General features: G+C 40.0%; 1 protein-coding gene across 11 annotated transcripts in view; it reads right to left on the reverse strand.

Moving 5' to 3' along the window:
• Positions 1 to 14,907, reverse strand: part of CFAP251 (cilia and flagella associated protein 251) — a 101,345-nt gene that overhangs the window by 65,244 nt on the left and 21,194 nt on the right. For all 11 annotated transcript variants that reach the window (XR_013175538.1, XM_077159757.1, XM_077159749.1 and 8 more), the window contains 5 exons: positions 11,188 to 11,299; positions 10,924 to 11,004; positions 5,435 to 5,512; positions 4,697 to 4,747; positions 2,973 to 3,187 (listed from right to left, as the gene is read on the reverse strand). Coding sequence is in view for 10 of the 11 variants with exons in the window: in XM_077159757.1 (XP_077015872.1) it covers positions 2,973 to 3,187; positions 4,697 to 4,747; positions 5,435 to 5,512; positions 10,924 to 11,004; positions 11,188 to 11,299 (537 nt within the window). In the remaining variant the exon portion in view is untranslated. The remainder of the gene's footprint in view (positions 1 to 2,972; positions 3,188 to 4,696; positions 4,748 to 5,434; positions 5,513 to 10,923; positions 11,005 to 11,187; positions 11,300 to 14,907) is intronic.

Consider the following 14,907-nt stretch of genomic DNA (forward strand, 5'->3'; position numbering starts at 1 on the left):
TAAGTCTCCTAATATAACTTATATGGACAGTTTAATTGGACACCATAAATACATGGAACCTTGAGTAGGGCATGAGATTTTGTAGGTTTGTTCAGAGTGATGCCCCAATAAATCCCAGAGTGATTTGAACAGTGAATAAAAAAGTATTTGCAAAGTCCCCTTGGGGGAATGGTGAGAAGGGGGAAAATTCAACTTCCCCATTTGGAGAAGGCCTGATATTCTCACAAGCAAGGAGGACAACAAAATCAATAGGCCAAACCCTCAATCTTGGGGTTTGCTCACATGAAACATCCCTGCAAAGGCTAGGCTAAGCTTACTTAAAATTAGGCCTAAGACTCACTCCCAGAAAACCTCTTTTGTTGCTCAGACGTGGCCTATCTCTCAGCCAATACAGCAAGCAAACTCACCACCCTCCCCTCTCTATGTGGGATGACTCCCAGAGATGTAAACTTCCCTGACAACGTAAGACAGAAATTCTAGAATGAGCTGGGACTCAGCACCAAGGGATTGAGAAAATCTTCTCAACTGAAAGGGGGGAGAGAGAAATGAGACCAAATAAAGTGTCAGTGGCTGAGAGATTTCAAGTAGAGTGGAGAGGTTATCCTGGAGGTTATTCTCACACATTTAAAGATATCCCCTTTTTAGTTTAAGGTGTACTAGAAAGGCTAGAGGGAAGTGCCTGAAACCACAGAAACAGAAACTATATAGTTTTCTGTGTGCCAGGTGGCGAGCTGTGAGTTTTACAGGCTACTTGTGTTCCAGCAACCATGTTTCTTTAAGATGATTGTATAATGATAAGGCTTTTGCAAAGTGACTGTGTGATTGTGAAAACCTTGTTCTGATGCTTCTTTTATCTACAGTATGGACAGATGAGTAAAAAATATGGATTCAAAATAAATAAATAATAGGGGGAACAAATGTTAAAATAAATTGGGTAGAAGGAATACTAATAGTCATTGAGAGGGAGGGGTAAGGGGTATGGTATGTATGATTTTTTCTTTTTTCTTTTTATTTCTTTGTCTGGAGTGATGCAAATGTTCTGAGAAATGATCATGGTGATGAATATACAACTACGTGATGATATTGTGAGCCACTGATTGTACACCAAGTACGGAATGTTCATATGTTAAGAATGTTCGTGTTTGTACGTTGATTGGTTTTATTAAGAAAAACAAACAAAAAAATAAAAATACATAAATCTGCTTAAGGTCTAGGGCTCCTAGATTTAGCAAATAAAAATACTGATGGCCAGGTAAATTTGAATTTCAGGTAAACGCTAATCTTTTAGTATATGTATGTCCCAAATCCTGCACAGAACATAGTTATATCTAGCAAGTCTACCAGGGCCACACAGCTGGACCATGAGGTGACTCCAGGTGTGGCTAAAGCCAAAGTCCATGCTCTCTGCTCACCAAGATCAACCATGCACCGCGGTGGTGGGCAGTGATCTACATTCTCTACCACATGACTGCACATGACAACAGAGAGAGCATCAACCGCCCGCCTTCTGAAATCACACAGGCTGGCAATGGGATACCAGCCACTTTACAGGAAGGCATCACTGCTAGAGGAATCGTAAAACCCTGTCCAGTCTTTACAGCCAACGCATGACAGAATGGCTTTTATTTCCAGTCGTCAGAGCCAGCCCAAATGGGCTTGTTTTTTAAGACGCTAACATCATTCTAATCATGGAGTGGAGGTGGGGGGTGAAATATCTCTTATATATGCAGAGTGAGTAAATGAGGTTTCTGATGAATAAGCCAGGCAGTTGGACTGAGTTAATTGGCTAGAACATCTTTCACTGCCCTCTGCTGGACAGCAGTAGCAAAACAGGTCAAGGGTGTTCAAAAGCCTTGTCCTTGGGCTTTGTGGTTCTGGCTGGGTTTTATTTAACAAGGACAGACCTGTATCTGGCCTCTACTGGGTCCTAACCCCCAACTAACTAGAAGCTGATTACATTGTCAACTGCAATTCTACTGTCTTTTCGCGTCACTGAGTGAGGATGACAATTTGCATTCCTCTTTGCAAAACCAGTTCAAGCCTTCACTGCTTCCCTGCGTTAAAAGAAAGAAAAATGAAAGCAGTTGTGCTTTTTGAATGTAGGTAGCACAGTGATTCCACGGGTATGGGCAGGGTCTTCGTCCTTAGGCAATTCCCTCCACCACTTTTGGGCATTGCCTCAGCTCACTAATATGGCTACTATTTACGTAAGAGTTTTCTGTGCACCAGGCGGCAAGCGTGAGTTTTACAGGCATTCTCTCACTAAATCGTCATAAACTCACTCTGAGGTGGACAGTGTTGCTATGCACATTTAATAGAAGGAAAGATGGAGGCTCAGCAAGGTTGTTACCTGCCAAAGGTTACTCTGCAAGCCAGGTATGTAGCTAGAATGTGAAGCCAAGGCTTTCAAGGATTATTTTTGAGCTGCCACAGTGTCTAGAAATCAGTTAGTGGACTCTGTAATAAAGTTCTGTTGTACTCTGACCTTTCCATAATGTATAAATACTATTTTGCAATCAGAAAAAATAATAATAACGTTCAAGCTATTTTTTTTATTTAAATTATGTAAACTTTAGGGTACAAAATAGGTCTGATCGGTTACTTTTTGTTTCACCATCACAAAGAGTTTTTTTTTAGAGCAGCACATACCCATGATTTTTAGAAGTCCAATTAATACAAATGGGACAATAAAAAAGTGAGTCCACTACCACTCTGATCTAGCTCTCAGTTCTGCTTCTCAGCGGCAACCAAGGTCCTCAGTTAACTTTGACTCTCCCCAGAAATATTCTATGCATACGCAAAATATGTGCATACATCCCATATGGATTTTAATCACCATCCATAGCTACAATTTCTTTTTTCCGTGGGTGCATGGGCTAGGAATTGAAGCCAGTTCTCGCGCATGGCAGGCGAGCATTCTACCACTGAACCACCCGTGCACACCACGGCTGCTTTTTAATTAAGTTAATTACCTATCAACTGTTGTGAGCACAGTGATGCCCTCTTTTTGCAAATGAACCAGTTTACACGGTTTGATGTGGGGAAAGCCCAGAGGGGAGGAGGCCGATGCCAGCAGGCGGTTTATGTCCCATACAACCAGCTTTCCTTCCATTGTTGCCGAGAGGACTTGTGTTAAATTCAGGTGAAAGACCGACTGACTAAATTTTCCCACAAGCTTGTTAAATGTCTGCATTTCAAGAGACAGGGAATGAGTTACTGTTAGAAATAAATATAAAACAAACCATTTATTACCAATGTTTTATATCATTTCCCTGAAATATAGTAGGAAAAAGATAAGGTGAAAGAAGCAAATCACTGAGAAGCGCTCACCCACGTGGACAGTCATACTCCGGGTTGTTCCGAATCTCCAAGGGTTTGCTAAGAGCATGCAAAGGCTTATGTATTGTGTTCAATTAAACTGTTTGCTTAAAGCAAATGAAAGCGTGATTAATCACTTTACACCTGGTCAACTTCTTTTATTGAGATTTCAGAGACCGGAAAAGAAATTAATTTCTTTCATGAGCCAAGCACGCTGTGGCTATCAAATACCAATGAATAATTCTGCCCACCTCCTTTTGATCATAAAGTATGTTTCCCACCAGTAGAAATTATTTAAGTATATAGAGATGCTCCTGAAGAAAGTCTCCTTATTAAACTAGTGGTACATAAAATAGAGCAATAGGTCTTCTTTCTTAGGCAATGTCTTGGAATGAGCTGTAGAAAGAATCCAGAGTGGTGACCTGAAGCCCTTCAGTGAATGTTTATTGAGTGAATAAATGAACAAAGCTCAGCAATCTGTGACATGACACAGAAAGGCTGCTGCCTAACTCTCTAATTATGCAGAGAAGACCTGGGGGTTGGCCTCTTCTGACTGGAACACAGGAGGATCAGTAAAGCAATAAATGGTTAGACAAGAATACCAAGTTCTTTCTAAGAGAGTGCTGTTTCAATACAAGGCATTTTAAATAATTCTATTGGTTTTTTTTTTAATGGCTACCTGGTTTATGAGAAACAAAGTTTGCAGACAGACTAATCTTTCCTTGAGTCCACTATTCTCATATATATATATTTTTTGGCATGCCCTCCTAAAAAAAGAAATTTCTATAAATCATACCAGGAGTGAAGAAAGCAGAAAAATCCTCATAAGGGGCCACCAAGGGCAGATTACATGGGCATCAAATGCAGAAAATGCTGCTGGAGAGAAAACTCAGGTTCTACCTCAAATACAACAGCTTGAGGGAAGCAGACAAGATAAAACACTTTTTCTAACATCTGATTCACCACTTTCCTACTGATTCCTAAACATCAAAGTACCCGGTATCATTTTTGCTATTCTGAAACCGAGCAGCTTTGTAAGGAATCCACTCATATTCAACTACTCTAGTTATATCACTCCAAAATTAACTTTGATCCTTTAGTCCATGTATACACATACATTATAAAGGCAACCTCTTCATTTATAAGATTTTCTCATGACAGGAACTTTTTTCTCTATAACATTTTATTTTTAACAATACTTCCATTATTTTCAACTGACAATTCAATACAGATAAAGGACACAAATAGAAATTTTCAAATTATTTCCCAATGGTCTGACATGAAGACATACAAAGAAAACCCCAGAGCGACTAAGCTTGCCCACATATACTTATTCTCCATAAAATGTGATGTATATAAACGCAACAGATGTACTCACTTTTTCTGTTAAAAGTGGGGCACTGTGAATAAGTACATTTCTCTCTTCATCCTGATCAGAACAGAAAAAATAATCACTACTAAGAAAAGACCCAGTTCCCAAAAGAGGAACTACGTAACAAAATCAAAACAAATGCTTCTAATAAACAGGGTGAGAACTCTACAATTTCTACAGGTAAGAGAACCTGCTGCCTTTCGGGACAGAGAGAAAAGCAAATACATTAAAATATGCCACAAAGATTGTACTTAATGCAAATTTGAATCTACATTAATAAGGCTTTCCTCTCTATTAATAAATACCCAAAATAATTAATATCACTGAAAACCATCAATTCGATGTTTCTTTAATCTTATGATTTTTGTTGGAGCCAGTATACCTATCCCTAATTTATCTGCTAATTCCTTTCTAAAAGGGAACAAAGTTGATTTTAGATTTTAGACTTTAGACCTGATAATATAGTCAAATAAATATTTGCTTCATTACTTGAAAAAAAACTTAAATGAAATTCAAATATCTGCTACTGATTTAGTGTGCTAATTTCCAAATGGAACTAAAAGAAATATTACAATTAAAGTTAAAACATTTAATATATAGTCACTTCTCTCTAAGTAAAATATACACTATATTGCTATATTACCAAAACCTTGGTACTCAAAGAATGAACATGTACTTGTATGGACATTTAAAACACATGAAAAAATAAAAAACTAAAAAACACATGAAAACATTTCTACTTACCCATGAATAATATATTGCCTGTGTTTTACTATTGCTCACTAATTCTTTATTATTTGTTGGATTAAAAGTAAGGTAGTTCTGAAATATAAAGTATAGAAATATTATATTACGTTAAAATTAATTTTCTGTTTCTGTCTGCTTAAATTGAATGTTAAAATTAAATAATAAGTTTAATTAGATAAATAACCAAGAGGAAATATATAAAAGAACAAATAAGGCATTCAGTAAGCAAAAGGAATATAATTTGAATACTGACTGTGAAAATTAAAGGTCCCGAATGTCTTCCCTTTCAGTCTTTGCTATAATTAATCATCTATAAACTGGAACAAGCAAAACTAAACCAGTATTTACCACAAACCTTTATTCTTTGTCCTTTGGACAAAGACTCCTGTGTATACCTTTTTAAATTTAACAGGGCCACAATGGATCTTGGAATAAATGTAAAATATTGACACAGGATTCAGGTTCCTGCCAAGATGGTAAAATAGTCTGGGCTGCTAGCTCCCCTCTCAAAAATCAGCCCTGCAGAAATTACAGAAACACAGGAAACATGAAATCCAGAAACAAAATAACAACAACAAAAAGTGAGAAATCCCTGAAAAGATATGTGTGTAGGGGAAGTGGGTAGCTGCAGCCTGAGACGAAGGGCTATCAGAGGCAGCACTACGAAATGGGTTGGAGAAAAGCTATCGAACTTCCATGCCTGTTGCTTCCAGCCCATCTCCACATCTATTCCTTGCTTCCCTGCAATAATGTAAACGACCAATGCCAGTGTCTGAGCATTAATGTCAGTGTCTGAGCATTAATGTCAGGATAACACAAAAACCTGGAGGCGTTTGTAGTGAGGAACTGACAAAAGTATGTGTAAGGGGCGTGCCATGGTGGCTCAGCAGGCAGAGTTCTCGTCTGCCATGCCAGAGACCCGGGTTCAATTCCCGATGCCTGCCCATGCCAAAAAATAAAAATAAAATAAAAGTAGGTACAGGGAATAGACCTCACAAAAACTGAAAATCAGCCTCAAATCAGCTCTATCTCTTATTAGATTTCAATGATCTACCCACCAGCCAAATGCCTGTCAGAAGTAAAAGTAAGACTTCTTTGGAAGAAGTTATCATCCTGATCCTCAAATTATTTCCCCATTTTTTAAACACAATAGTAGGTATTCAATGAAAAATAATAAGGCATATGAAGGAAACACATCTGAATGACTGAAACCAAGTGGGGGAAACAATTGACAGAAAGAGATCCACAGAGATCCAGATATTAGAGTTATCAGACACAGACTTGCAAATAATTGTCATTAATATGTACAGAAAAATAGAGGACAAGATGGAGAATTTCAGCAGATTGCTCTTTTTTTTCTTTGTATGCTATATGGTAGGGGTTACATTTCATTCGTTTTCCATGTGAGTATCCCCTTATTGCAGCACCATTTATTGAATTTTTGTGAGATTTTCCAGTTGTTTGCTTGCTTGTTTGGGAAGTGCATGGAGACTACTCTATTTTTTTAAAAAAAAAAACAAATGGAAACTCTAAGTCTGAAAGATAATTTTAAAAACTCATCAGATGGTGTCCCGGTCTGAATCTGTGGTGGACCCCAGAAAAGCCATGCCCCTTGATCCTCATTCAATATTGCTGGGTGGGAGCATTTTGATTGTTTCCATGAAGATGTGACCCACCCAATTGTGGGTGGTAACTTTTGATTAGATGATTTCCACGGAGGTATGTCTCCACCCACTGAAGGTGGAGTTGCTTGCTGGAATCCTTTAAAAGAAGAAACATTTTGGAGAGAGTCCCTTTTTTTTGGTAGAGCCACGAGAAAGCCAGCAGATGCTGCCATGTTCGCCAGGTGCCCTTACAGCTGAGAGAGAAACATTGAACGTCATCGGCCTTCTTGAACCAAGGTATCTTTCCCCAGATGCCTTAAATTGGACATTTCTATAGACTTGTTTTAATTGGGACATTTTCTCGGCCTTAGAACTGTAAATTAGAAACTTATTATAATTCCCCTTTTTAAAAGCCATTCCGTTTCTGGTATATTGCATTCCGGCAGCTAGCAAACTAGAACAGATGGATTAATAGAAAAATAGATATAGTCAAAGAAATAATTAGCCAGTAGAAAAGCAGCGTAAATTAGAAAATATCCAGACTAAAGCACAGAGAAACCAAAGGATATAGAAAAGAGAAAAAAAGACCTATGGGTCAAGATGAAAAGGTCTAACTTATATGTAACTGGAGTCCCAAAAGGAGGGGAAAACAGCTGAGAATTTTCCAAAACTGAGGAAAGACATGACACCCAGGTTCAAGAAACCCTAGAGAATAAATGTTTAAAAATCAACAACATACACATATACACATGGACACATCATTGAAAAACTGCCAAAAACCAAAGAAAATCTTAAAAGCAGCCAAATAAATGGATAAAAAAAAACCCATACCTAACTTCCAAAAGAGGGAACAATAAGACTAATAGCTGACTTCCCAACAGATGAAAGGCAGAAGACAAAGAAATTATATCTTCAGAGCACTGAAAGAAAATCACCACCACCCAGAATTCTACACCCAAGGAAAAGAATCTTCAAAAATAAAGACAATTACTCCAAAGAAATGAAAGTATATGTCCATATAAAGACTTGTGCAGGAATGTTCATAGCAGTTTTATTTATAATAGCCCAAAAAAAGGGAATACCCCAAATGTCCATCAACAGGTGAATAAACAAATTGTGATACCTATTCAATGTACTACTACTCAGCAATAAAAAGGAATAAATTACTGATACCCGCATTAAGATGAATGAATCTCAAAATAATTAAGCTGAGTGAAAGGAACCAAGTCCTTTCTGAAAAAAAAGAAAAAGTCCATTTACCTATTTACATAAATTCTAGAAAATGCAAACTTATCTATAGTGTCTCATGAATAGTCAGGGGAAAAGATGCTGAGAGATGGATGGGGAAATCAGGTTACGCCTTGGAGGCCATAAGAGGAGTTCTGATTTTATTATAAGCATGACAGGAAGCCAGTGAAAGGCTATAACAAAGGGTGTAACATAATCTATATTTATTTTTTAAATATCACTCTGACTGCTGTGGGAAGATTGTGAAGGGATGGGCAAGAGTGAAAGTAGAGAGACCCTCTGGGAAGATGCTGAGGCATGCAGGTAGAGATGAGACCAGTGAGATGGCGGTGGAGGAAGGACTCGGGATATATCGGAACTAAATAGTGCTTCAAGTCTGAGCATGAGTGAGGATACCCAAGAAGAAACTACAGTGAGAAGAGGAAAAAGAAGGTGACAAGGAGGAGGGAGAAGAAAAAGAAGAGGAAGAATAGTTCCCAGAACCAACTCCTAGTCAACGCCGATGTTTAGAAGGCAGACAAATGAAAGAGGAGGAGCCCACAGAGGAGATGGAGAAGGAATGTGAGTCAGCATGGACAGTGCACACCTGCTTGTAAGCCCGCTGGGAAGTGCACACCTGCTATCGAGAGGAAGAGCATAAAGAGGATTTAACAGTGCTCACTTGATTTGGGAACACCAGTGATACGAGAAGCAGTTTCGGTCGTGTCCTGTTGGGGTGTGCAGGGAGGGTGGAAGAAGGTGAAAAGAACCAAAATGTCCATCAACAGTAGGATAGATAAATAAGCAGTGTTACACTCAAACAATGGAAAACTATACAGCAGTGGAAATACATGAATCATAGCTCAAGAATCAACACAGATGAATCTCAGAAACGATGCTGAACAAATAAAGCATTAGTATGATTCCAGATATTCAAAGGTCAGAAATAGGCAAAACTAAATTTCGACTGTATTGAGGGATACATCCATCCGTGGAGAAAAACATGCAGCAAAGCAAGAGGATGTACAGTAGAAAATTTGGGAAAGTGGCTAACTTTACTGAGAAAAAGAGGGGTGAGATTGGGGAGGGGCACAAAGAGGGCTCCTCGGGTTTAGGTAATGATCTATTTCAGGGTCTGGTTCAGTCCATTTTGCTTCCTTCTTTAAAATGTACACATATGTACTATTTCACAATAAAACTATAAAGACAGAAATATTTCTTGCAAAAAAAAGTAAGTGAGAGAAGAGGAAGTAGAAAAAGCAAGTGTAGAAAGCTCTTCTGCGAAGTTTTACTGTAAAGAGGAACAGAGAACGGCAGCCTGAAGGAGATGTAGGATTAAAGGGAGTCCTTTAAAGAGAGGCAATACTAAAAGACAAGTGATCTGGTGGAGGGAAGGGGACAGCTGCAGAGGAGTACCTTACGAGAGGGGAGCCAGTACTCCATTCAAAACAACTAGACGGGAAAAGAGAAGGTGGTGAAGTTGAAAGTAGCTGCAGGCTTGCGGGAGAGGAAATGGAGGTTGTAGCCAATGGCTTCCATTTTCTCAATGAAACAAGAGAGAGGTCATCAGCTGGGAGTGAGAGGAACGTCTGTGGGAGGTGTAAAGAGAAGGTGAGAATCTGTTGTCTCTGGAAATGCAAAAGATAGAAGAGCCAGGCAGTGCGAGAGCTCATTTGAAATGTATGACTAAATAGAAGAAAAATGAATCAGCTCAGTTGGATGGTTTTCTCCAGCCCCTTTTGGCCTGCTCAGGCCTGGGTTGAGAAGGCCGATGGTGCAGCTCCTCCAGAGGGGTGCTTTTGCACTGCTGTTCTACAGAACTTCCCACCATGCCAGAAATGGTCTATCACCTGTGGCTACTGAGTACTTGAAAATGCGGTTGGTGCAACTGAAGAATTAAATTTGAAATTTTATTTAATTTTAATCAATTTAACTGTAAATGTAAATAGTTACAAGTGGCTAGGGGCCTCCATATCAGACAGCGTAGCTTTAAAAAGTAAGGACTTTTTTTTTTTTCAAGACATGGGGGAATGGTGCAGGGAGAAGGAGAGAAGATGGTGTAATGATACGTGCCTGGATGACCTCCAGTCGCCAGGAAGCCACCTCTATTTGGGATCTAACTGCCCTTATCGCAGTGCTTGCATATCTGAAGGGTGCAAGGACAGATGAGACAATGCAGAACAGCAGAGAAAGGTGACATGGAAATCAAGAGACCTGAAGCTTTCCATGGCAGTCACCTCATGTAAACTGATAATAATAATTTCCCTATGTACCTCATCAGGTTACTTACAAGGTTAGTTAAGGGCTTGCTTCCAGGATCAGAGAGGCTGCTAGCTGGGGGGACTTCAGACAAATTATTTAATAACTCATAGTAACAGTTCTCAGGTTTACTGCGTAGTGCTCTCCCCTTCCGAGTGTGTTTCTGGGTGTTATGTGAGATAATGTGTGTAAAGAATTTAAGCAGACCCTGACACATAATAAATGCTTGAAGAATATTAGCTATTATTATCAATAATAAAACGAGATCATGGATGTAAAAGTGTTTTCAAAAAGTTCTCTTTCACCACAACAAAACTCCACTGAAAAAAGAAGTAGATTGTGACTTGATATCAATGTGACTTTAGGTTGAGCTTTACAGGCTTGAGGTGAACTCACCTGGAAACCATACTCCTGGTTAAGTTCCAGTGTGCAGGCAGGCTTCTCTACAGCTAAAGTCCACTTCCAGATGCAAACTTGCTGCAAGGGAATAGCAGAGAGAGGGAAATAAGAAGCTTTCCCAAGGCTGCCAAAGGAACTTTTCTCTTGCAGTAACTTTCTCTTCTTGTGGTAACACTCTGACCTCATTTAACTCTGCAAAAGTAAGTAAGGCAGGTACCCTGAGCAGGCCACAGGAGCCTCTCACTCCAGAGGGCCCCTTACCTGGACTTCAGCATCTGAGATGGTAGCCAGGTATTTGGCATCATGGGTGATGGCTATTGCCCTGATGCCACAGTCTTTAGGGCAGCTATCAAATATTGTGTGTACAGGAATCCTGCAAAACAGAAGAGGCAGAAGCGTCTGCTGAGTTATACTGTGTTTTCCAGAATGGCCCAGGGCAAGTGGGAGCTCAGGTGGAAGCTTCCAGAAACATTACTACTCCCGGCAGCATAAACATGCTATTAACTCTCTTCCTGAGCTCCCATCTCTTACTTATTTTTGTATGTTGACTGTGTGCCAGGCATGAAGTATGCAAATATGAAAAAAGATGAACAGGATAAAATGGACCAGCACCAAGGAATATTGGTGCCCTCCCCACTAAGCAGCAATGCAAATGAGTACGGCCTTTATAGACAGCAGTTCGGAGGTATCTATCAAAAATTAAATGCACATACCCATAACCCAGTAATCTCACTTCTACAACTTCATCCTAGAGAATTAACAGCAAAAACAAACAAAGATAAATGTAAATTCACATTCATTGTGGCATTGCTGTAATAGCAAAAAATTCTGGAAACACAAATGTCCATTAATAGGGAAAGCGTTGAAAAATATTACAGGACAACCTTATAATGAAAAACTATGCTGCCTTTAAAAAGAATGAGGTAATAAAAAAAAAGAAAAGATAGATCTGGGAAAGAAACCAAAACTTTGTGGGGGGAAAAAAACACAAAAATTCAGAACAGTATACATAGTATCATCCTGTTTATACTCTCTGCATGTATTTCTGTATATATATATATACATATGTGAGTATGTGCATGTAAAGTCTGGAGGAGTAGACTTCAAACTGTTACTCCAGAGATGAGGTTTGGGTGGGAGAGACTTTTATTCTGGCTTCTGTACTGTCACTGGCAAGACTTCAAACTGTAAGAGTCAAACAAAACCTTGATATATGCAGGATTTAACTCGATGATAACTAAATATCAAAGAGAGCCAAAGAAACACAAGAAATAACAGAAGTACCGATGGAAGTTACATCATTGGTGGGGTTGTGGGCCACCGCTGGAAGAGAAGAGTGAGCAGGAATAAACCAAGTCAGGCCCAGGGGCGATGCAGCTACCCAATTTCTTTCATTATACAGTCCTTGTTAGACCAACTATAAACAGGCCTCAACAAGTCACATCAGTGTCCCAAATGCCCGGAACCAAGTCTGCTGCCCAGCTGAGGGCCTCTGATTCAATGTCATTTAAGAAATTTCACCCAACTGAGAAGGAGTCCCCAAATTCTGCTTGGTGAGGCAAGCCCCCAGTTGCTGATATTGACATAATGATAACCTTAATGGGAAAATGTATCTTATCCCTGGGGATATTCAGAATTAAATATAGAGAAGAGAAAGTAAGTCAGGCCCCTACTATCAATATATCTGTGATAGGGAATCTGTTCATTTTACAGGAATGAGATTTGGCTTATCAGAGTGTCTAACAGATTAATGATTTTAATTTAAAATATGTAGATGAAGTAGACGTGATTTTAGATTGAAATTACATTGGTTTATAAGCAATATTAGAACACAAGAGAACTTAAGATTTTCCATATTTATGTCTCATTTATTAGTCCATATTTATGTCTCATTTATTAGATTTACAGGAATTACTTAAGTACTTACAAAGGATTTGTGAACAAGACACCTAAAGAATTTTAAAATGAAACTGAATGCATTAAATTTTCAAATGTAGTTTAAAATGCTTAAAAGGAGTTAATAACCAAATTTATAAATGGGGTCAAACATTAATCAAAGCACCCTTTAATGGTAACTGCAAAAATTTGCTAGATTTATAGATTTGTGACTTGAATGAAAAAGTTTAAAGAAGAACTATGCTTTGTTTTGTTTTTTTTGGGGGGGGTGTGGTCTGGAAATCGAACCTGGGTCTCTCGCATGGAAGGCAAGCATTCTACCACTGAAGCACTCATGCACCCAGAACTATGGTTTTTAATTTGTCACTTTAGTAAAGTGGTTATTATTAATTCTAAAGCCAAAAAGCCTTGGAATAACCTTTTATGGATCCCAAAACATCCTTTGGTATATCCTAAACTCATTACATACACTTTGCTTTATAATTAAAAACAAAAACAAAAACACCACCTCCCTTCCGTCGAGCTACTTCTGGTCCGGTGGAGGAGACAGCTATAAGCAAGAACAGGGCCATGTGCCGTGCATCTGCAATGGGGTCAGCTGTGCCTGGGCTGGGGTGCTGACAGGAAGGGCTCCCTAAGGAGACATCTGTGCAGTACCCACCTCCCTGCCGCAGGCTGTCTGCTGCACGAGGTAGCACAGCTCCTTCCCTGTCTAAGTCAGATGCTGCGTTCCTTACCGAAGGGGGTGTGTCACCTGCTGGATGAGTCTGTGTGGCTCTGGGGCAGGGGCATATAACCTGATGTGGCACCAAAGAGCCTCTGCAGGGTTTTAAGCAGGGGAGTAACACAATCAGACGTGTGTTGCGAACAATCACACTAAAAATGCTGTGGTGAAGAAGACTACATGATGGTATGTAATGCTGTGCTACCATCACCACCAAAACTTTTTCACTGCCCCAAACAGAAACTTTGTCCCCATTAAACAAAAACTCCCCCTTCCCTATCACCTTCAGTCCCTCTAATCCACTTTCAGTCTCTATGAATGCATCTATTCTAGATAGTTTCTATAAGTGGAATCATACGATATTTGTCCTTTTGTGTCTGATTTATTTCACTTAACATGTTTTCAGGGTTCATCCATGTATCAGAACTTCATTCATTTTTAGGGCTGAATAAGACTCCATTGTCTGGATAGACCACATTTTGTTGATCCATTTATCTGCTGTAGGACTCTTGGGTTGCTGCCACCTCTTGCCATTGTGACTAACGCTGCTGCCAAAACTGTTGTACAGTATCTGTGTCCCCATTAGGGCCTTACACTCCTGTCAACGAACCTAGTACCGCTCTCTCAGGGCCCAGGAACCCAGAACAAAACCCCATCTGTGAGCGTCGACCACGGGCCAGTTTCCCTGCCTTTGGATCTCCACAGCACTCTTGTGAGGTGGGCGTTATGAGCCTCACTTTTTCACAACTGGGAAGTCCTTTACCTTCTCTGAGCCTCCAAGTCAGAGGAGGCTCCAAGGTAGCAAATGGGAGAACTGGGACGGAAGGCCAGGGGACGGCAGAGCCTGCACCCTTGCTCCTCACTGAGCTGCCCCTCAGTGTCAGTCTGGAGGCCCCAGGGACCCATCCCACCCAGTTGTCCTACCCCAGGCAGGCCCTCAGGGTCTACCCTTGCTACCCCGGGACCTGCCCTGCTTCCCAGTGCTGGACCAAGCAGCACCACTGTGCTGGCAGAGCTGCTGCGGGCTCCAGCCCTGTTTCCAGCCTTCTCGACAGCAACCTTCATTTCACTTGGGGGGTTCCCCACTGCATTTCCATGGATGACACCAAGCCACGTCCCACACTCCAGATTCCCAGTCCCATTCCCACATATCCTCAACAGAAAAGCCCACCTTCTGCTTTCGATCTCCAGAGCTGCTGCCCAGAGTGATGTGCTCAGCTTCACAACACCCCCACTGCCTGTGTATCTTCCAGCCCAGCCCTTCTCAAACTGTCTGCGGTGAGGGACTGTTTGTTTCTTAATTTCAATTTTCAAATTTTTAACAAAATTTTTCATTCTTAATTTAACTTTTCATATTTTAA

The sequence above is a fragment of the Tamandua tetradactyla genome, chromosome 5 (genome assembly GCF_023851605.1).
Source record: "Tamandua tetradactyla isolate mTamTet1 chromosome 5, mTamTet1.pri, whole genome shotgun sequence".
NCBI classification, from domain to species: Eukaryota; Metazoa; Chordata; class Mammalia; order Pilosa; family Myrmecophagidae; genus Tamandua; species Tamandua tetradactyla.